The sequence below is a fragment of the Vombatus ursinus genome, unplaced genomic scaffold (assembly GCF_900497805.2).
Source record: "Vombatus ursinus unplaced genomic scaffold, bare-nosed wombat genome assembly UNPS02014959.1, whole genome shotgun sequence".
NCBI lineage: Eukaryota > Metazoa > Chordata > Mammalia > Diprotodontia > Vombatidae > Vombatus > Vombatus ursinus.
Window position 1 is genome coordinate 10,260,221 of NW_020954737.1, and position 22,718 is coordinate 10,282,938.

The 22,718-nt window shown below is 38.4% G+C and overlaps 2 protein-coding genes across 5 annotated transcripts in view; one reads left to right on the top strand and one right to left on the bottom strand.

The window, feature by feature from the left end:
• Positions 1–333: 333 nt before the first annotated feature.
• On the bottom strand, positions 334–7,273 carry ANAPC13 (anaphase promoting complex subunit 13). Its single transcript, XM_027845219.1, has 3 exons — positions 7,070–7,273; positions 5,763–5,924; positions 334–3,223 (listed from the first exon to the last, which is right to left on the bottom strand). The coding sequence occupies exons 2-3, from the start codon at positions 5,859–5,861 to the stop codon at positions 3,098–3,100; spliced, it is 225 nt and encodes a 74-aa protein (XP_027701020.1). The 5' UTR covers positions 5,862–5,924; positions 7,070–7,273; the 3' UTR covers positions 334–3,097.
• Positions 7,274–7,370: 97 nt separating this feature from the next.
• The window catches only part of CEP63 (centrosomal protein 63), a 52,841-nt gene continuing 37,493 nt past the window's right edge, over positions 7,371–22,718 (top strand). For 3 of the 4 annotated variants that reach the window (XM_027845218.1, XM_027845215.1, XM_027845217.1), the window contains exons 1-3: positions 7,371–7,545; positions 13,376–13,444; positions 19,202–19,379. In XM_027845218.1, the coding sequence (XP_027701019.1) occupies positions 7,541–7,545; positions 13,376–13,444; positions 19,202–19,379 (252 nt within the window). In that variant the 5' untranslated portion in view covers positions 7,371–7,540. Of the gene's footprint in view, positions 7,546–7,577; positions 7,664–13,375; positions 13,445–19,201; positions 19,380–22,718 lie in introns of those variants that run through there. The other variant, XM_027845216.1, reaches the window with a different exon arrangement.

The following is a 22,718-nucleotide window of genomic DNA, read 5'->3' on the forward strand; positions in this document are numbered from 1 at the left end:
GGCTTCCTGACTCTTGAGTCCAGCAATTCAATTGTTCTTTTATTCTCTTATTGAATTATTTTAAAAATTCATTTCTTTCTACTTGATTTTGGTGTATTAATTTGTTCACATTCTAACTTCTTTAACTTAAAACTTTCTTTTATCCCATAAGTTTTTGTTGTTTTAAATATGCCTCTGCTTTTGCCAAGTCCCTTATATTTCAATATATTGCATCTGTAGTTACTTTTAAATTAAGTATTTTCTATAACTTGGTTTTGAATCCAGGCATTAATGATAAAGTTATTCTTTTAATCTCCATATAAGCCAACATTAAAAAAAAAACCCTAACCCATATTTCATTGTTGATTACTAATTTTATTACATTGTGATCCATAAATGTATTTTAAATTTCTGCATTTCTGACCTTATCTATAACTTCTTTGCGATCTAAAGCATGATCACCTTGACAGTTCTGCTTCATTTTAGTATTGCTCATGCTGTTTTTGAGTAGGGATCCCGAAGATTCCTTGCAGCTATATACCATTTTTCTTCTAGTTTCTTATTCCAAGTTTTAGAAGGTTTAACAAGTCCTCTTTATTGTGTTCCATAGCACATAGAATTAGACATTTATGATGATAAATGATTAAGAGTCCCAAAAAATATACTACAAATGGGAATTAGAGCCAACTTGAGTCAAGACCATAATCAAACATTAAGATGATGGGTTTTAGAGATACAAAGGATCTTAGGGTCATTTATTTCATCCTCTTTATTTCAAAGAGGAGGAAATGGAAGCCTGAAGGAGGAAAATGACTTGCTGAAGGATTTAAAAGTAGGAAAAGATCTGGGATTCAAATTCAAGTCCAAATCCGATGATCATTTACCATGCCAAGCTGTAATTACAGAATCCCAGAAATGGAAATGACCTCAGATCATCTGGTCCAGCTCACAAGTAAGCAGAAATCCTTTCTACAATATCCCTAGCAAGCGATTATCCAGCCTCCAATTGAAAATCTCTATGGATGGGTACTAATAAACTGAAGGATGGGTAACTCATTGCTTCCAGGGCAGCTCATACCACTTGAGAAGGTTTTCTTCGTATCAAGCTGAAATTTACCTCTGTAACTTTAAATTTCTGGTCCTAGTTCTGCCCTCTCATCCTCTCTAAAAGATGGTGCTACAAACTCAACACATTACTCCAGATGTGGTCTGATCATAATATACTCAATCTATCACAACATTACACAAAACATTAATAAATCTGAACAAAATCTTAAGACTTCCATTTCTATAATATTTGATGTTTGTGCTTTTGTTCTTAGAAATTGGTAAACACATCGCATAAGATGAAATAAAGGAAAGCCTCAATTAACCACAAAATTTAGGGTTTGGTGTAACACTATTAAGTTAATTTTGTTTAACCTGAAAAGGAATTCAATATTGTCTATAATGTACAAGGTACAAAAAAGGATGCTTTTAAAAATCTATTTTAAAAGCTTTCTAAAACATAACTTGTTCACTTTTGAGCCTTAGTAAGAACATCATCTTTGATGATTTATGATAGTAGACTCCCTCAGGTTCAAAATTTTGAAGAGCAATGATCACTGTATAGGTCAACAGACATAGAAGGTATAAAGATTGAGCTGTATTTTGATGCCAGAACACACCCTAGAAGACACTTTTTAAAACAAATTTCAGAAATATGCTTGCTATATTGGGATAGGTCTTTTTCTCCTAAAAGTCAAATGTGGTTAAAAAAATAATTGTGGGGCAATATTTTAACTAATCAAGGTTGAAGAGTAATACTCAATTAATCCACGTATTTATTTAATAATACATGTACAGTAGATACAGAAATACTAATATATGGTCTTATACTAACTACCTTATCCTCAAGGAGGTAACAGTCAATTTGGGGAAAAGAATCTATCATGCAGATAACTAACAGAAAGCAACATAAATTGATACATAATTACATGCTACATTGTCTATTACAGGCTATGACCGAGGTAGTTAGAAGTTAAATCAGTAAGGGCTGAAATAGCTAGGGAAGGCTTTATAGAGAAGAAATGATGACAGAACTTTGGCTCCCCCCTTTTTCCTGTTATATTTCAAAGTACACTAATATGAACACAAAAAATTGCACTACTAGACAATGTGATGGGCTCCATGCTTGCATACCTCTGCTGGATAAGACTATTATCATGTATAAGAGCACTGAACTGTACCAATTAACTAAGAATCATGGGACCTGAGTTAGAATCCCAGCTCTGCCACTCCTTACCTATATGACCTCGGGGGAAGTCCCTGGGCTGCAGATTCCTCATATGTAAAATTAGATCATTAAACTAATTGACCTCTGAGCTCCCTTCAGGTTCTATAACTATGATTCTGTGAATAACCCATGAGTTTGTCTAAACATTTCTTGAACCTGTTAATATTTTTAGCCTGTAAAATTACACAATGTACTTTTGTTTGAAAAGTACACAAAAGAATAATTTTATCCACAAACCTTAAATTTAATAGAAAACAAAAAAAAATACTAATTCCATACATTTGTGAATAAGTTATCTCCATACTAATGGCATCAATATTCTAAACACATGAACTCAAAATATATGACTAAAGTAGAGGTAGCATCCTACCTACCTATTTCACACTTGAGGTAAAAATATAAAATTGAGCTCTCTTCTCCTCATCAACTTTTCATATCTAAGATCAACTGCATTCTTTTCCTACCCCTTGATATGACATTGAACAGAGAAGCAAAGTACAGTAATTTGACATCATTCTCCCAGTTACTATTTGACTCTTTCTACTGCTGAAGAAAATATAAAGGTAACTTAAATTGTACTAACCTATGACAACCAAAGTTATAGATGAATATTTAAATTTAAGACAAGCTAATGAAGAGATTTACACAATATTTGTTAAAATCCTCTAATATTAAGCAATCTAAATTCGTTATCTCTTCATGAATAAATATTTTCAAATTCTACTTTGTCAACAAGAATCAATTGTTCAAAGTAGGGGCTCACAGCTTAAAGATTCCGCATGGAAACCTATAAGAAAACATTCTGGATACACAATAATCTGTCCATGAAAGATAAGAACTTAATTAGTTTCCTGCTGGGGGAATGTTCTCATGTAGATACTGTAAGGCTAAGTCTGTCCACTTCATCTCTTGTTCTTTGACAGATTCCGTTGTGCCACCATTGTCTTGTTCTGGTTCAGGAAGTTCATTCTGAAAATGTAAAAGAACTCAGAATAACATGTTCCAAAGGAGCAAACATTTCATTAAATAAAAGCCAGCAATTAACCCAATAATCAACAAGCATTTATTAAGTGTCTACTATATGGCAAGCACTGAGGACACAAAGAAAAAGTGAAAAAATTCCTGCCCTCAAGGAGCTTGAATTCTATAAGAAACAACATCTATAAGTACATATAAAGTATACAACAGAAAGTAAAAACAAAGTAATTTCTGGGGTAAAGCTCTAGCAGTTGGGGTGTCAGTTAAGGCCTCATATAGAAAGTGAGTAAAGAAACACTTAAGAGAGTCATTACTGGATCATTTTACTTTTTTTGCTGCTTTAAGAGAAGTTCTTTTCTTTTTCTTTACCATATATATGTCAAGGGTAAAATGCTGTAGTAGGAAAGAAAAATTAGCAATTTCCTAAGTCAGTGTTATCTTTATAGTTTTAAAGGATAATTATGTGTTAAAGATTTTTTTGTCCAGTTAATGTCAGTGAAAATACTAATTTTGTGTTAAAGTTAAATGTACTTGAAAAAATTTTAAACGTTACTAACTATCGCCTACTAACACCCTCTTCTGATCCTGGTTTCTAAGAGGTTATGTTAATGAGTACACATTTTGACAGGTTCTCCCAAGCAGCGAAGGCTCTGGGTACAGAGATGGTAACTAACACACGGGGTATTTTGTCAGGTAAGGCCTAGTACATTTAAGTTCAGATATGTTAATTACAAGAAAGTTTGGACATCAAATGAGGTACATTTTTTTAAGACCCAATGACTCATGAAGACAGAGTATGGAGAAGTTGTGACTTACTTTGGTGGAGGGGGTGGAAGAATTCACACCTATGAAATGATGGATTCTGGATGTACTACTAAGCTCTAACAAAGGCAGACAAGCTTAGTTTAAATAAAAGATTAACACCAACAACAGAAGTGTAAAGCAAATCCATCTATAAATCATGGAGAGAAAATATCTGATTCATTGGTCCCAATCTGCTCTTGGTTGATTTCTGTTGGCCTAAGGAAAGTGTTCTAAAATTCTGGGTACATATGTGAAAGTTTATGAGATGGATACAGGTCCTTCTCCTACACAATGGATGTTTTTGCCTTGTTTCAAGGGTTAAGCAGAAATGTTATTTTGAAGTGATTTTTGAACCTTTTGTTTTTCTTTTAGGTCCTCAGTCCCTTTCACCTTTTCTTCTCTCTTTGGCCTTGAACTCAACTTAATTAAGGTATATCTCTTTGTTATTTATTGCAGTTAGTGAACAATTTTATATTTTCCGTTCTTGATTTTTAAAAGTAGGTAACCTGAATGCTGAATAGCTCTTTGGAAAACAGTTAAGGTTGTTTTTTTACTTGCATATTACCCTTGACTATTTCCCTTTACCATCCTCCCACCTCTTAACAGAAAAATATTTTTCCACCTCTTTTCTAATTTCTTTTCCTCTTTCAGATAGGTTCTTATGATAGATCTCAGGATCTATAAGCCTTCATTAAAGTGAAAAATAATAGAATTATAGTCTCTGGAAGTAATCTTAGAAATTATTTAGTTTGACCCTGAAGTGTGAATTATCCCTACATCTTTACCAACTGGTTATCCAGACTCATCCTGGAAAGTGTTTTATGATCATTTGTTAAATCAGTTTTAACTCAGGAAAAAAACAAACATAGGACTAAGCATAAAAGTCTACGGAAGTCTACAAGCATGTAAGTTTGTTAAGAAGCTTTTTCCAGAAACTTGGTGGGTGTGAAGAGCAGAAGAGAGATCTCTCAGAAAATCTTGGAAAGGTCTAGCATCAAAGTATAGAGGTTTACAAAGAGAGTAACAAGGACAAATGAAAGTAAGAGGAAGAAGAGAATATTATTTAGTTGTTCTAAGGTATGTTCTTGGTTCTTTTTTATTTTTCCCATTAATTTCAGTGGTTCTGACTCTTAATTATTCTTGATTTATCTCCAGCTACAGTACATTGAAAGAAGCACTAGAATGAGAGTCAGGAGACCTGTGACTAACTAGTTTTATGATCGTAAACAATTTACTTAACCTTTCTATTCCTTCGCTGATTTGCTTTGAAAGGATTGGAAGAAATGATCTCTTACATCCATCCCCTCCTCTCTATTTTCACTTCCTCTGGTAGACGCCCTCATTACTATGAACCTGGATCATCAGTGTCAAACTCAAACAGAAACAGAGCCACTAAACTCTAAGAATCCCTGTGACTATACATTGATTAGAAAACCACACATTAACATTATTTTTGTTCTATTATATTTTTATTTATTTCAAAAACATTTCCCAATTACATTTTAATCTGATTAAGGCCCACTAGGGAAGTATGTTTGATAAGTCTGGCAAAGTGCTCCCACTGTGTGTCATGTGCCCTTTCTCCTCTCCGCTTTTGCACAATTTGTTACCATTTCTTTGTCTTTATACTTTATCTGCCCCTTAATTCTTCTCTGGTTTCCCTAACAGCCAATATGTTGCTCACAATGGCATACCCATTCCCTCATTCATAGCACATGTTACCTACCAGTGGTATTGCAACATCTTCATAGGGCAACTTATCTTCTCTCCAAGCATCATCAATCAAATCTAAAATTCTTCCATCCCTTTGTACCTCACTGTCCATTCCTTCGTGATTTTGATTTTCTTAGACCTCTGGCCCACTGGTTATACTCCAGAAATTTGGTGGCTAGTGAATTAAAAACACACACAACCAGTTAATTTTCTGAATTAGTCCAAACATACTTTTAATTGCTTTATGTCTGTGAACACGGCCTGAGCTCAAAACAAACCCAAATGGATGACAGCAGGCTAATAAGTTTTTGATTCTTATTTAAAAGGTTTTACTAGAATAAAGAAAAAGGATTCTTTTTCAATGTTTATACCCAGACCAATGAAACCATGGATCCATTAAACTAAACTCTTTTTTTAGTATTCATCTAAATTCTTGTATCCAACATTCTTTTTATTTTCATTTTCTTCAAGGTGCTTGCTGCCTTCTTTGTCATCTATCCATTCCTCTTATCAGAATATTTAAGTTATAAGTCACCTCCAATTAAACTGTTCTTTTTAATTGCCACATAGATTGTAAGCTCCTTGAGGGTGGGGACTTCATTGATTTTCACCTCTGTATCCCTATCTGGCACAGTACCTCCAGCAGAAAGCAGTGAAAAAATGCTTGAATTTGCAATCTTATGTGGCTATTGAACTCATATCCTGAAGGCTCAATTAGACCAGAAGCTCATTTAGAGCAGAGGCCGTGACTTAAATAGTTTTGTCATCGGTGAAGAAGCAGCACACAATAGGTGGCTGATCATTTCCAGATTTTGGCAGATATTTACACACTTTCAGAAATTTACAAACCCTGCTGGATTAGCAGAGGGCATGGCACATAATGCTTAATAAATCCGTGTGGCTTTATGGATAGTTGTAAATACTATAAGAAATGAAATAACAGAACACACACACACATTCATCTCACTGCCCAAGACCCTTACTTGAACCAATTTTGAGGCCTGCCCCCTCTCAGTCCAGACCTCTCTCTACCCTTCACCTTGACCAAATGTGCTGTGCCTTAGGTATCCCCTAGTCTCCTTGGAAAAGGGTCCGATCAAAAATCTCACAGTAAAGTGTTTAGAGAAGTCGAGTAGTTTGATGTACAGTCCCTTCTGCAAGAAGTCTACAGTTAAAACTGAGGTCTCCCCGGACTATGAACGGAAAGGGTGAAATAACCGCGGCCTCAGGCATCACAACAGGTCCGCAGATGCCGTTAATCAGACCATCCCGCAGGCGCTGACCCCGTGCACCCACGCTGGTGGCCGGACCCGACCCTACCTGTGCGGCAGGGGGTTCTCGCTTCAGAGCTTGGGACCAGCGGGGCCAGAAGAGAAAGGAGAGGGAGGGAACGACACTCTCCAAGAGTCTCTTTCCCCTTAGGGGACAGGAGGGTGGAAGAAAAGAGCCGAAGGTGACCACAGGGGAGAGAGAAGGCACGACCACACAGCAGCAGCAGCAGCAGCAGCAATGTACCCAAACAGGACACTTGGAAGGAAAGGGGAGGAGGGGATGCGCATGCGCGTGTTTCTAGTCTCGCTCTCGGTCCTCCCGCGATCAACGCGCAGGCGTGCTGCGCGAGCTTAGCCCAGGCGCTCTTCCGGCTTCAACTGCTGCGCCTTTTGCTCTTCCACTAGCCAATTCGCTGGGGTCACGTGATCCGTAAAACCCTTCCTTTCCTCCCTCCGTTTAGGCCCAGCGAATGAGAGTACTTGGCGGAGTCCACTCGACCTCATTAGGAAAAGGGGGAGGATGAGGTTGGTTCAATTGATGGAGGGGGACAATGTTTTTTTAAAAGTGGGGAAAGGGCGGAGGGAAATGAGTTAGAGCGAGGAGGCGGCGCAGAAACGTCGGCGACGCGCGCGGCCGGGAGAGGTAACGGCGGGAGAACGAGAAAGGGGCGGGGGCGGACGCTGCAGCGGTAGCGCCCCTTGGCGGTGGCGGTGGCGGCTGCGGACGCCGCGCTAGGCCGGGCTGCACGGCGTGCGTGGTCGCGGGACTGGGGCTGCTGAACAGCCCCGACCCGCTGCTCCTTAGTCCGCAGGCGCGTGATCGCATCAGCGACTTTCCTCCCGGCGTCCTCTTCGTCTCGCTTCGCGTCCCGCCCTCCCCGCCCCCGGCCGATGTGGGCGCTGGCTGGACGATGGCTCCGCCGGGCGCGTCGGCCAGCCCCGTCGGCAGGTGCCCGCCTCCCATCCTCGGGACCGAGGGCGAGGGCTGGCGGCCGGGGCTCATTCATTCGCTCGCCTTGGGCCCTGCCTGAAGTGGGTTCCTTGACCTCACTCCCGGGGCTGAGTCGGGGAGGAGGCGGTGGAGATCGGGGACCCGGGCCGTGGAAACCACGTGCCCCCGGCTGGGCGGCGGGAGATTCAAAGGGAGTCGGAGTGTGCGCCTCGGGGCTAGAATGATTAGGTGGAGAGAGTATCCTCCTCCCTCTCCCCACCCTACGCCTTCCCCCCCCCCCCCCCCCCCCGCCCCCCCCCCCCCCCCCCCGGGCACTCACCCCCAGACTCCCGAGAGGGTCGCACTGGTGTAATGGAGCAAACGCTCAGGAGACCTTGGTCCAAGGTTCAATTCAGTTCAGACATGAAAGCACCTACTAAGTGAGGGCACTGTCCAAGGTGCTGGAGATAGAAAGAAAGCTGGACGAATCTCAAGATTTCCGGAGCCCTCCATTCCACAGGGTCTTCAGTTTGCTCCTACTTAGACCCGTCACTGTGGGCAAGCCACTGTCTCTTAGGCATTCATCTCTGATGATACATGGATAGTTTGTATATGTTTGCATTTTGTCTCCCCTGTTAGATTGTAAGATCTTTGAGGGCAGGCACTACCTTTAGCCTCTTTTTGTATCCCCATAGCTCAGTACCTTCCCACGTAGCAGTTGTTTAATAAATGTTGAATTGAGCAAGTTGTCTAACTTCATTGGGCTTCAGTTTCCTCATCTGTAAAATGAGGGGGTGGGAGATGGGAATGGATTAGACCAGCTAGCCTCAGAAGTTCTTTCTAGTTCCATGAAATGATCTTATGACTCTGAGACTTCTAAGGGCCTTTCCAGTATGATTTAGGGAAGGTGTCCCCTCTAATTAACACGGTTGTATGTGGTGTTTAGGGAGGACTAACACTTCTGGTGTGAGGGCTTGCTGAGCCCTTTTCAGGGCTGCTCATCCACCTGTGGTGTCCACCTGTCACCCAACTCTCACCTTTGGCTCCAAGAAGCTGTAGCATTCGCAGTGGTCACAACCCACTAAACCAGGGTTAAGGTAACCCACTGGCCTCAAGCCCTTTAGTAAGTTTTAGGGAGGGGTATCTATGTGCAGGCTTCCTCAAGCAGTTCAGAGCATTTTGTTCCAAGAGCCACATAGGTGCTCTGGAGTGCTTAGAGGTTTGTCAGACATCAAAGAAGCCAAGATCATCCACTGCATACTGGGCCGTCCTCAATCACACTGACTTTTGTCTTGCCCCTGGAATTCAGTCATTCTGGAAGAGAGAGTGAGGCCGATTAACCCTCTTTGAAAAGGAAAGCTGCACTTTAACTGAAGTCTCCCAGGACTCCAAACAGAAAGGGTTAAGACCTTCAAGCATCACAAGGCAAGATGCTGTCTGGCTTTCCATTGTTAAGATCATTAAGACATAACAGAACTCCCAGGCCTTGTCTAATTAGACTCCATTACCTGATGATGATAGGGTTTATAGCAGACACGTATCACCTCATTTGAATGTAAGCAGTTTATCCTTATCTAGTCCCTTATGATCATTTGAGTTTACCTCTTAATGTTTCTCTTAATTCTTGTGTTAGAACTTTATGGTTTTTACTCAGCTCTGGTCTTTTCATCAGAAATGCTTGGAAGTCCTTTATTTAATTAAAGGTTCATTCCTCCCCCTCCCCCACCACTACTCAGTTTTGCTGGGAAAGTTATTCTTGGCAATAAACCTTTGCTTTCTGGAATAACCATATTCCAAGCTTTCCTGTCCGTTATAATGGTGGCTGCTAAATTGTGTGTGATCCTGACTGTGGCCCCTCAGTGCTTGAGTTCTTTCTCTCTGACTGCTTTCAATATTTTTCTCTGACCTGGAAGCTGTAGATTTTGACTATGATTTTCCTGGGAGTTTCAGGAAGTAACAGGTGTATTCTTTTTATTTCTACTTTGTCCACTGGTTCTAAGAGATCTGAGCAGGCTTTCTTTTAAGATTTCTTGAAATATGGTTTCTTAGCTCTTTTGGTGGTCATGGCTTTCAGGTAGTCTATTGATTCTTAAATTTTTTCTCTTTCATCAGTTTTCTAGGTCAGTCATTCATGTTATGACATATTTTATATATTCCTTTTTTTTTTTAATCTTTTGACTTTGTTTCAGTATTTCTTATTGTCTCATGGAGTCATTGGCATCTATTTGGTCCATTCTAATTTTCCGGGAGTTTTGTTGCTAGGGCAAGGTTGTCTAGTGTCAAGCTGTTAATTCCGTTTCCAAGTCTTTTTTCCATAGTTCGCATTTATTTTTAATTTTTCCCCTTGAGGGCTGTCATTTCATCTCTTCCAGGAGTTTTTGTTGAGTTTGTGTCTAAGCTAAGTTTTTCTTGGTGACTTTGCTTGTAGCATGTTTGGTAGTCATTCTCTTCTTCTAGGGTTGTGTCTTGAGCATTCTTGTTTCCCAAATAATTTTTATGGTGTGACTTAAGAAAAAAATTACTTATTCTTCCAGTCTGCTACCTGACTTCAGACTTGATGGTGGGGCCTCCTCTTGTAACAGTGAACAGGCTTTCCTACACCCAACACCCCCCCCCCCCCCAGTGTTCCACCTGGCCAATCCTGGTCAGACCCTAGCCCCAGTGTCCATTTTCACTGTCTGCCTATCTGGCTGGCAAAATGACTCACTAACATCTTTGTGAGGTTTCTTTCTTTTCTTTTCTTTTCTTTTCTTTTTTTGAATTTTCCTATCATAATTCAGTCTGGTGTGTTCTCTAGAGTTTTGAGAGGGAACAGCTGCCCTTCCTGCTCAGCTTTTGCCATCTTGGCTCTATTCTTTTTCTCTCTCTGTTACTTGTTTACTTTGTAGATACTTTTTGTTTCCTTAGCTATGTATATTGTATTCCCCCAGTAGAATGTAAAGTCCTTGAGGACTGGGACTGTTTCTTTTTTTTTGTTTTTGTATCTCCTGTGCCTTGTGAATTTGTTAGGAAGAGGGTTGTGTGTGCACAGGGTGGTTCGTTGAGATTGCTGGAGAAATAAGGGATGTAGATAGTAAGACCAAGAAACCTAGTTGGCACAGGTTGGCTAATCCCCTTCCCCTTTGTTTTATCACCTAGTGTTGCCTGAGGGGTATTTGCTGAAGCTGTTTTGAAGGTCCTTTCTCTGCTTTGTTAGTATTATGTGTTTTAGCTCCTGTTTTGGGCTATAACTTTCCTATCTTCATTAGTTTTAGAATGTTTTTCACTTTATAACATGTATCAGAATTATTGAGGCAAATTTGAAGTGGACAAGAAACATCTTTTCTAGAGAAATGTCTATATATGTATGTATGTATCTGTTTAAGCTGCTGTCTATATGAAATATATGTATACCAGTGGTGGTTGAGGGGGGAAATTAGTTATTATGTTTTCAGCTCCTATGTTTAACAGGCTGTTTGAGGCTGAACACAAATCATTATTTTGAAGCAGAGGCCACTTGTATTTAACTCAAGAAATAGAACTTTTCCAAAAATTTAATTTCTCTTAAGGGAATGCACCACTGCCATCTAGTGGCTGTGTTACTTGCCTGTTCTCTGCATTTTCAGGGAAAGGATCTTGGAAGTCTTCTAGTCCATACCCCTCATTTTCAGCTGAGGAAACTGAGGCTTATAAAGGTTAAATGATTTACCAAGGACAGACTTTGTTCTAATTTATTGACTGACTTTGTTCATTGTAGGATCATATTTTTTTTTAGTTGGGAGGGACCTTAAAGATAACAAATCCCCTCATTTTGCAGATGTGCAAACCAAGGCACAAAGAAAAGTAACTTGCTAGGAACACAAAATGGTTATATTAAAGCCAGAATTTGAACTTCAATTCTCTGACTACAGATGGAGGGGCAGTTAGCTCGAATAGTGAGTGGATAAAGCTCTGGTTCTGGATTCAGGAAGACCTGAGTTTGAATTTATCATCTGATACTAGCTGTGTGACTCTGGACAAGTTGCTTAACCTCTGTTTGCCTTGGTTTCCTCAACTGTAAAATGGGAGAATATAACATCACATACTTCACAGGATTGTTGTGAGGGTCAAAATGAAATAATATTTGTAAAGTGCTTAGCAGAGTGACTGGCACATACTAGGCATTTGATAAATGCTTGTTCCTTTCCCCTTTCCCTTTACTGTACTATTTACTATATCACTCAATCCCCAAAAGACACATTGGTTGTTTTTTTTTTTTTAAGGTCAAGATAATAATAGCGTGAAATACAAAGATCATTAGTGATTCCTTCCAGAATAATTTTAGTGGTTTTAAGGTTAAGATGAATTTGTGACAGAAGCAATTTTAATAATTTTTATAACTGGAGTCACTCTTTCCTCCGAAGTTTTTATTTCATAAAAAGAAAAAGAAAACGAAAACCAACAACTCTTGGTTCACGTTTTCTGGTTATTCATGTAGTCCTTGTGGAAAGTCATGATTTTTTTGGTTTGAGTCTCCGCTTGCAGTTATCATGGTGTTACTTTCTCCTAGGCTTCGCTCTTTGACATTTCTGGATTTATTTAATCCTTTAAAATTATCTATATTTTCTGCTTGCTCTTCTTTCCAGTATTCCAGTATTCATCTCTCCAGTTCTTCAGTGCTGAATTAGTACTTTCTGTCAGGTTCTGCCTCTGCCCTGCTCCTGGGTGATTGGCCTTGCTTGGTCTCAATGTGGCTTACATGAGTTCCTTTACTGACCTCTGTCTACCTTAGGGCTTAGGTCTCCTGGATTAGAGTGCTCTTTCCTTGGGTGAGGTGATGTGAGTGCTACCATGCTTAGACTGTTCATTGCTATTCCTGGTGGCTTTGTGAGGAAACCTCAGCTCTCACTGTCTTTCAGGTTATAAATATCTCTGGTCACATAGGAAAATTCCTCCCTTGATTGCACATTCTGGTGCTGGCTTAGCTAGCAACCCCCTTTCCTATTGCCCAGGGGTTCTTGGACAATATTTTGTGTAGTTCTGGGATTGGTAAAATCAGTTACTATGATTTCTCATTGGATTTCTTGATCATTATTTGGTCTCCTGATTTTTAGGTTTTTGCTGGAGTAGGTATGAGGGAGCAGGCTGTCTGTCTCTGTGCAGACAGCTTAGCTTCTCTGGCAACCTTTCTTTCATTCATTTAACAATCATATATTAAGCACCTGATATGAATTTATATGGGCCCAATCAGAAGTTGAAATTAGAGACTATTCTTTTTTTTGTCTTCATATCTCCAGCACTTAGTGCATCGTAGGTCAAAAGAGTGCCCAGAATCAAAGCTGTTACCTGTCTCTAAATTCTTCCCGAAAAATGCCACATTTCTGCTCACATTCTTAAACTGACCATTGACAATTTTGAATGTGAAAAGAATGCCATTTTATGACCTATGTTTATTTCTCTTCCCAGCTACCAAAACAGAGGTGATTTGGTCATGGAGGCTTTGTTGGAAGGAATACAGAGTCGGGGACAAGGAGGGTAAGGTTTTTGTTTTTGTTTTTGCTTTCCAATGCCCATGTTGTCTTAGCACTGGTACTTGAGTGCTCCTTTGCTCATCCTGAACTTTAAACGATTTATGTTGTGATTGTGAAAAATGATAGCACTCTGTGTTAAGGTAATTAATGTAATTCTGACAATGCAGAATGTGATGTTTGTAGACAATGTTATATTTTAAGAGTTTTTCTTCTTAACTAGAAGGTAAACACTTTCCTTTATGAAAATTTGTGCTTCTGTGCTAGTCAATTGAAAAATTAGAGAGATTTTCTAGCAAAAGAAAAAAAAATTTTTTTTTTGAAGAAATGGAAAGCTTGCTTAAGTTTCTTACCATTATAAATGCCTCCATTGATTTCTTTGTGAGTTTACCAAAGCAGTCTTATTGTCTGGGCTTCAAAAGTCTCAACAATTCAAATTTCTTGGCTTATTTATAGTTAAGTTTTTTATGCTCAACCTTCAATAATTCAAAATTCTCTTATTCTTTTAGCAATTATTCAGGCCTTACCTTTTTTTTCTTCTTTGCTTTGTCTTCTTTTGGCCATTTTAGTCAGTAATTTTTTTATTTCATAGATTTTCAGTAAGAAGAGACCTCAAGGTAATGCAGTACAGTTCAGACCTGAGCCGAAACCTTCCCATTCGCTCCTAACTTCCTTAGTAAGGAACTAGGGAGTGGTCCTTAACTCTACCCATATTAAGAAGATAAGTCATTTGTATTTCCATCTTCTGTGTCTTAGTGATATTTTAACTGTATATTTTTTTTAATTCATGAGGCTACATTTCTATTAATTTCAAATATAATTATAAAATAATTTTCTCAGTTACAACATTATTGATAATGGTTATCCAGGATACCTACTTGTCTACTCTTTACTATTTTTTAAAATAAAGAAGTAAAATTGATGTTTCCTTAAAAAGGTCTAAAATGTAATTTCTGAAATATTTTATATAATTGAAAAGTTTGAATTTCTGGAATTTAGAAAAACCAGGTCTTTTTCCTATTATCTTTATGTTTACTATATGCATAATGTGCATAGAATAGCATTATGGATGATCCATATGGGAGGAAAAAGTAGTCAATAGTTGTCAACTGAGTCAGGTTCAGAAAAATCAGGGCTGAGAAAAGACTTTCAGATTTGGCAATTAAGAGGTCATTTGTAACTTTGGGGAGGGTAGTTTCAGTTGCATGATGAGATCAGAAGGCAGAATGCAGAGTTGAGTGGTGAGGAAATAATGGTATAGTGATGATACTTCAAGTAGTTGCCCTCAGGACTTGGGATATCTAGATTATGCTAAGCTTTTATCACCTTCAGATCTGTATGTGGACACCTAGGTTCCATCCTTCACACCTGGCAGCCTAACAACTGAGAACCATGTGTTGTATGAGAGGTGGATTCTCACTCAGACATACTTGATTGGTTTCCCACCTCACATGTCACAGTAAGGAAGCTTCCTTTGCAGTAGCCAGGGAATAGGGCCTCTCTACTCTCAATAATAGTAATATGGAAATTTTTAGTAATATAAGATTCCAGAAAAGGGGCAGAGCATTGCAGAAGTGCCGAGTAAAAAACATGTCTAGAGTAGGTTTAATATGTTGTATATTTGTGTTATGGGTCTTGCCTTGCCAAAATGACTGCTCTACCAAGAATATAGAGTCAATGGAACTAAATTCAGGATTTAGGCAATTAGTAAGTAAGCAATGTAACCTTCAGGGTTCCAGTAATATGGAAGAAATTATATAACAAAAACTGTGAATACAATTGTTATTGTCTCAGTTAACATACTCTACCTAGGAACCCCTCTAAAATCAAGACATTAAGCATTTATTAAGTGTCTTCTTTGTGCCAGATTAAAAAAAAAAAGGTAGGAGGCAAAAATATTCCTTCCCCATCAAGTAGTTCACAATCTTAGTAGGAGAGGTAACATGCAGACAGCTATATAACAAACAAGATATTTACAGGATAAATTTGAGGTAATCTTAGAGGGGATTAGCATTAGCAGGGATCTGGATAGGGTTTTGCAGAAGATAGGATTTTAGCTGAAACTTGAAGGAATCCAGGAGAGCTGATGAACTAGATGAAGTAATATAAAGGGAGAAAGGCAAAGAGCCCAGGACAGAATCTTGAGGGAATACCTGTGGTTAATGGGTGTGACCTGAATGAAGATCCAGCAGAGGAGACAGAGGAATGATGATACAGTAAAGAGGAAAAAACAGTGTCACCAAAACCTGGAGAGGAGAAAGGATCAAGATGAAGAGGGGGATCAACAATATCAGAGGCTGCAGAGAAGTTAGGAAGGATGAGGAATGAGAAAAGGCCAATTAGATTTGGCAATTAAGAAGAGATTATTGGTGACTCAAGGGCAGTTTAGGTTGGATAATCAGAGAGTTAGAGGAAAGGAAGTAGAAGCACATACTATAGATGGCTTTCTAAAGGAATTTAGCCATGAAAAGGAAGAGAGGTATAGGACAATAGTAAGAATGGATAAGAGTTTTTTGAGGATGGGGGAGATATAGATGTGTTTGTATGGGACAGAGAAGCAGCTAGTAGATGTGGTGGTTAGTGAGAATGGGAATGATAGAGGAGGTAATCTACTGGGGAAGATAAGATGCAATGGAATCAATTGTGCATGGAAAGGGGTATTCCTTGGCAAAGAAAAGGGCTACCTCTTCATGTGAGATAATAGTGAAGGAGAATATAGTGGTAGAAATCATACAAATGAGATGAGATGAGGAGGAGGGGAGAAGATGGAACTCTCCATGAATGGCCTGAACTATTTCAATGAAATAGGAGGCAAGGTTTTTACCTGAGAAGATGGGGAATGGCGGAGTCCTGAGAAGTCTGAGGAGGAATGAAAAGGTTTGGAAAAGCTTCTATGGTGAGTGGGAATAGTGAATCGATTAGAGGAATGTGAGAGGTTTGCCTTGCCAGTTGAGATTGTGTGACAAATGATATATATTTGTAGTGGCCCCAGTCAGGAGGTTTTATGATTTTTCTCCATCTTCATTCAGCAGCTTGTGAATAGTCACAAAAACAGTGAATGGTAGGCGTAATGCAAGGCTGAGGCTTGGCAAAGCAAGATTGGTTATACAATCAAGGAACCATGGACTTGAGAGAAGAAGATAATATAGAGTTGAATTGGTTCATTGGGAGTCAGGATGGAGAAGGGAGAGTATAGGACTCTAGAAGTGATGGACTGGGAAGATTTAAGGAGTGGAGGGATTAGAGGTTATGATAGAAGATCAAAAACAAGGTTGGAGTTAAAAGTCAAAGGGAAGGGTGGAATGATAAAAGATTATGATTAAATAAAGGAATTTCAGAGCTTACAAACATGTAGGTGGAACACAGGTCAAGGGTGTATCCATCCCTGTACAGCTAAGGTGGTGTGGATGAGTAAGTCATGGGAAAATGAGTAAGATGGGGAACTGGGAAATTGGGGTATCTAAGGGAGTATTAATAATGTATGTGAAAGTCGGGACAGGAGTTGGGGAGGAGAGAGAGGCTGTGAGGCAGGCACTGAGTTTATTGAGTAAGGAAGGAAAATATCCTGGAAGTTGGTAGATAACAGCTATCATAATCTTGATCAGCTGATTAAATATGGATTGAATGAACCTCAAAGGAAGAGAAATTATTGAGTGATTACTGAGTAGAGGGAGAATCTGGAATTGGCAATAGAAGATCAGGAAGTAGTCTGACTCCCCCCAGGATGACCACTGAGTCTGGTGGTGGGGGGGAGGAAAGAATGACTGGAAATGCAACAATGCTGGAAAGAAAACTAGGAAATCTGTGTCGTCCCAGGAAGCTAGGTCTCAATGGCTGCAAGAAGACAAAAGGAGTGGGAAAGGAAAAGGTTAAGGATGAAAGAAAGTTTGTTACTTGAGGAGTAGGCATTCCAGAGAGCTTAGAGGATGTAGTGGGTAGACATTAAGTGGGATGTGGCGTGAAGGGGGGGGTTGTTGAGAGGGCAGTGGGAACAAGGGAGCAGGCAGGGGGAGATTGGCAGCCAGTGTGGAGCTGTAATAGGCTGGATGGTGGGGGATTCGGATAAATGATTGGCCCAGATGAGGATACGGCTCTTACCCAACCATTGATGGGATTTCTCCTCAAACCCTAATGGGGGAGTTTGATAGTTTCAGTCTCTTAGAAAGATTGCCAAGCAGCTCTGTGCTGCCACCTTTTCCCATTTGATCTGAATGCACTAAGTATCTGCTCCCAAATTTTTTGGAGCTTTTAGTGGTAAATGGTAACCCTGCCTCTCTTTGTTTTCATAGCTGATACTGGTGCTTATTGAGCCATAAAGTGTTAGCACTGAAAGGGGCCTTAAAAGTCCTCTTTATCTCTAGTCTAATTACCTCATTTTATGGAAAAAGAAATTCTGGCTTGCAAAGGTAGAGTGCTGTGCCCAAGGTTGCCTAAGTAGTCAAGGACAGGGTGGAAACTTTCTGGTCCATTTTTCTGCCCTGCACCATGTTTCTGAAAATCCTCTATAGGATGTGTTTGTGGTGTGTGTGTGTGTGTGTGTGTGTGTGTGTGTGTGTGTGTGTGTGTGACTATATATAGAGAGATAGCTATAAATATATTTTTATATTATATGTATATCTCCTCTATAGGAGCAATAATGTCTAATACTTCTTGAACTTGGAAGTAAATCATATTTCAAGTGAACATCGAATAACGTGAAATTTCAGTATCTTCTGAAAGAATCATAGTTGGCTTAAATGAGGCTCAAGGATGAGTATAGTACTTAAAAATTTTTTTTTCTCACTTCTGTGTTAGCTAGACACTTGACTCCCATAAGTTTCTTGACTTTTATTTAATAAGGAATATGATATTTAAGCTAAACTGGACTCATCCTACAAGTTTTCCAAAATGATATTAACCAGATGTCTGTCAATATTTAAGTTATCTATTTCTTTGAGGCCTTATTCGACTCCTCAGATCTGAGTGATGCCATAGTGAGGCCATGCTTGTATTTCCATGGATTTGTCTTTGTGTCAGCTATTGAAGAAATATAAAAATGCAAGTTCATGAAAGACATAGTTCTGTGTCATCATCTAAGTTGACTGAGTCTGAAAAGCAAGAGGGGTCAGAAACTCGACTGTTTTGTTTTTTTTTTTAATTTTTTAAATTAAAAAAAATTTTTTTTTTGGTAACACTGCTTTCCTGTATCTTGCCCTCTAACCATCTGATCACTTCTTTACAGAATCCTTTGCCTCATTAGCTATTACTCCTCCTCCTGCTTAAGCAATTAGACAGATTAGCTTTCTCTCTGTTCCTAATTCGCAATACTGTATCTTCCATTGCTGGCTCATCCACATCTGAATCTCTAACTATTGGTGTTACCAAGGTTTTGTGCTGTGTCCTTTATTCTTTCTTCTTCTATACTCTTGGTAATTTTATTAGCTCCCATGGGCTTAAGTGTTATCTCTATGCAGATCATACACACAAAGGTGTGTATATCTATCCCATATATATATATAAAGAGAGAGAGTATATCCATCTTATATGTTATATACACACATTTAGTGTGTATGTGTGTGTGTGTGTGTATGTATGTATGAGAATATGATTGCTTCTGGTGATTCTCTTTGAAAGAACCATTCTTGTGAAATTGTGATAATGATGGCTCAATTCATTCAGTTACTTTTAGGGATGAACACATACTTCCATATTCTTTTACAGGTGAAGAAAAAGAAGTAATGTGAGCATCTGCTGTATAATTTGAGTGATTTCTTCTTATTTGCAGGGGTTTTTTAACATCTTGTGAGGCAGAACTACAGGAGCTAATGAAACAAATTGACATAATGGTGGCTCATAAGAAGTCCGAGTGGGAAGGGCAGACCCAGGCTCTAGAAACCTGCTTGGATATCCGACAACAGGAACTTAAATCTCTTAGGGATTTATTGGATCAAAAACATAAAGAGGTACAACACAGGATTCACTTACTTTATTTAGTGTTACACTTTAACTTTGCTTATGCATTACATATGTTTTGACCACATTTTTCTTATTAAGTTTGGTTATAATATAGAGATGGCTTTCCACTGGAAAAGATTTGGCCCTATTTCCTTAATACTTTGATTTCATCAACATGAGTACCTTGATGGATACAGATTGTAATTATGTGTAGATGAAGTTTTTGAAACTCATTCTGTTTTAAGAGGATGTCCGTAGTTGCTTTGAAGTTACACCATATATTAAAGAGAAAAATGCACGCATAAGAAATAGTCATTGAATCACTGTTCTAATTGATAGTGTGTAAAAAATAAAATGATATGCTGTAGGGAAATTGAGCTATATATTTTATGGGGCAGTTGGGTGACACAGTGGGTAGAATGCTGGACCTGGAGTCTGCAAAACCAGGGTTTGAATCTAGCTTCAGACACTTATTAGCTGTGTGATTTTACATAAGTCACTTAACTTCTGTTGGCCTCAGTTTCCTCAAGTGTAAAATGGAGATGATAACAGCATTTACCTCTCAGTATTATTGTGAGGGTCAAATGAGATAATATTTATAAAATGCACAGTGCCTGGCGTGTAGTAGGCACTATATAAATGTTTATCCCTTTCTCTTCCTTCCTGATAGCACCTAGCCCTGTTAATGGTGTTTAACTTGAATTTTTAAATTCTGAAATGCCTTTTTTATTTTGGTGTACATATAATGACCAAATTTCCTATGTAATTATTTTGTTTTAAAAGATGTGTGGGTCTTTTCTATCTTAAATACAAACACAAAAATCCTGATTGTTTATTTTTTTCTCCATCTTTTCACTGTAAAGAAAAAAGAAAAATAAAATAAAACTAAAACCAACCTGTAATCTGGTTTCCATTTGCCTTCAACAGAATCTGAACCATAGAAGGATACTAATAATAAACTACGTGCCATATCCATTGGCCTTTTCCTAGTCTTTAAACTCATTGGTCTCTTAACATTTAACATTTATCTCCTTCATTGACTTCTGTGATACTATATTGCCTTGTTTCTCCTCCCTCTGACTTTTTTTGGTTCCTCTTCCTTCTGCTCCATAAATATGGACACTCCCAAGGTTCAATCCTTGACTCTCTAGGCTCTCATTTATTTCCATAGACTCAGCTGTGGATAACTCTGTGGATAACTCTCAAATCAGTATATCCTGAGGTTCAATCCTTCATTTACAATTGTCCTTAGACGTTTTTCATTTGGATGTGGCAGTGCCTCCTAAGACTCAATGCGTGTGAAATTAAACTACCTGCAAATAGTTCCCCTTCCTCATATCCCTGTTACTGTCAGTGGTAATATAATTTTTCCAGATACCTAAGCTCAGTATTTGACTCTTCCCTCTCTATTTTCTTCCCATGCCCACCAATCTAGTCCTTTTGATTCTTCTTTTATGATGTTTCTTTAATCTGTCTTTTCCTTTCCATTTTTATTGCTCCCACTTGTAACTTGGGCTGGACTCATTTGGACAATATAATAGGAAAAGCTTCATAATGTCTCCCTTTGTTCAGCTTTCCTTCCCTCCAACCTAACACTTTACTGCAAGATTAATCTTCCCAAAACATCACTTTGACCTTGTAATATTGCTGGTAAAAACCCTTAATGAATCTCCAGTTGTATACAGGATAAAGTAAACATCTTAGCTTCATATTTAAGGCCTTCTACTGTCTGGCCTCAACTTACCATTCCAACCTTATCTTTAAAAAAAAAAAGTTTTATGAAGCTTTTTTCTTTTTATATCACAATTGTTTCCAGATTTAATTTCTTAAAGGTTCAGGCTACCATTAGATATTTTGTATCCCCTGTGGTATTTGGCATTATGCTCTTCCTGTAGTAGTTACTTAGTTAATATTTGTCAATTATCCATGAAAAAATTTTAATGAAAAGTGCTGTTAGCATTAAAAAAATGAAAGAAAAAAATTCCCTTTTTCCATCTTGGTTAAAAATTTCTTAGAATTCTTGGAGGAAAATTCTGAAGACAAGCTTGAGACAAGTGTTTGATTTCTCATAATCTAGTAATCTGGGTTGTATAAAGTGAACTGAATAGGAGGAAAAGAAAAAAAAGCATTGACAAATTAGTACCTTAATTCTTGGTATATGAATAATAGTTCACATTTAAATGATACCCTAAGGTTTACAAAATATTTCTCTGACACTGGCCCTGTGAGATCGCTGATACAAGTATTAATGATACCATTTTGCCAGTGAAGAAGTTAAGGCCCCAAGAGGTTAAGTGACTTGCCTCTGATCACATAACCACTAGGTGCCTGAGCTTGTCTCTTCTGACCACCTCCTCCCACCATGCAACGATATCCTTATCCTCTGTCTTCTTAGTGATTGCCTAATTAATGGACAGGAAGTCTAAATTTCACTATAACCAAGCCCCTTATCCAGAGGTTACCAAACTTATTTGGCTTCCCGCCCCCTTTAAAAAAAAATTACTCAATGCCCTCCTTGAAATCTACTTTCTTTAACTCTTTAATGTTTTTTTTTTAATTTCTGTCATTTCAAAAAACCTAAAATATGTTTGTAAAAAAATGATGTACCTTAAATTTTAAAATTTATTGTAAATTTTATTGTAAATTTGTGGTTCCTGTATTGAAATTTTGATGACACAATATTACATTATGTAGCTGTATAGAATCATATTGTAAACAAATCATTATATGCACATATTCCTGCCAATATGTGCTGGACTTCCTGACAGTGCATGACAAGCTCACCTGCCAACACTTGCTTATTAAGACCTGTCAGCAGACTTGACTTGACCACTGATGGGTTATAACTTGCGTTTTGTGTGTTTGTTTGGAAAATGATATAATCCCTATGACTTTAATTCTGTTAAACAACAGATGAAACATGTATGAACGGTTTGAAAAATTTTTTTTGTGTTCTTTCTTAATGCTTCTGCTGATCCCTTATTTTTATTCAACACTCCCAATTGTACCGCCCCCCCCATCATTCCAGCACCCCCCAAAGGGTGGTATCACCCACTTTGGAAACTGTGCCCTTATTTAAATGTTATTATGACTTAATTGATTTAAGGCATTGGTCTCCAAACTAGAGATATCTATTTCAGATATGATAGCCATTAAATCAAATATTGAAATAAACTGAACATAGAACTATGTGATACGTATCTTATAAATATACATATATTAGGAATATATGCTCAAAAGTTTTTTTTGCCAATGCAGATGTGTCATTAAAAAAGTTTGAAGATCACTGATTTAAGAGATAACTGTAACAGAATTGAGTGTAGATGATACAAATCAAGATAATATAT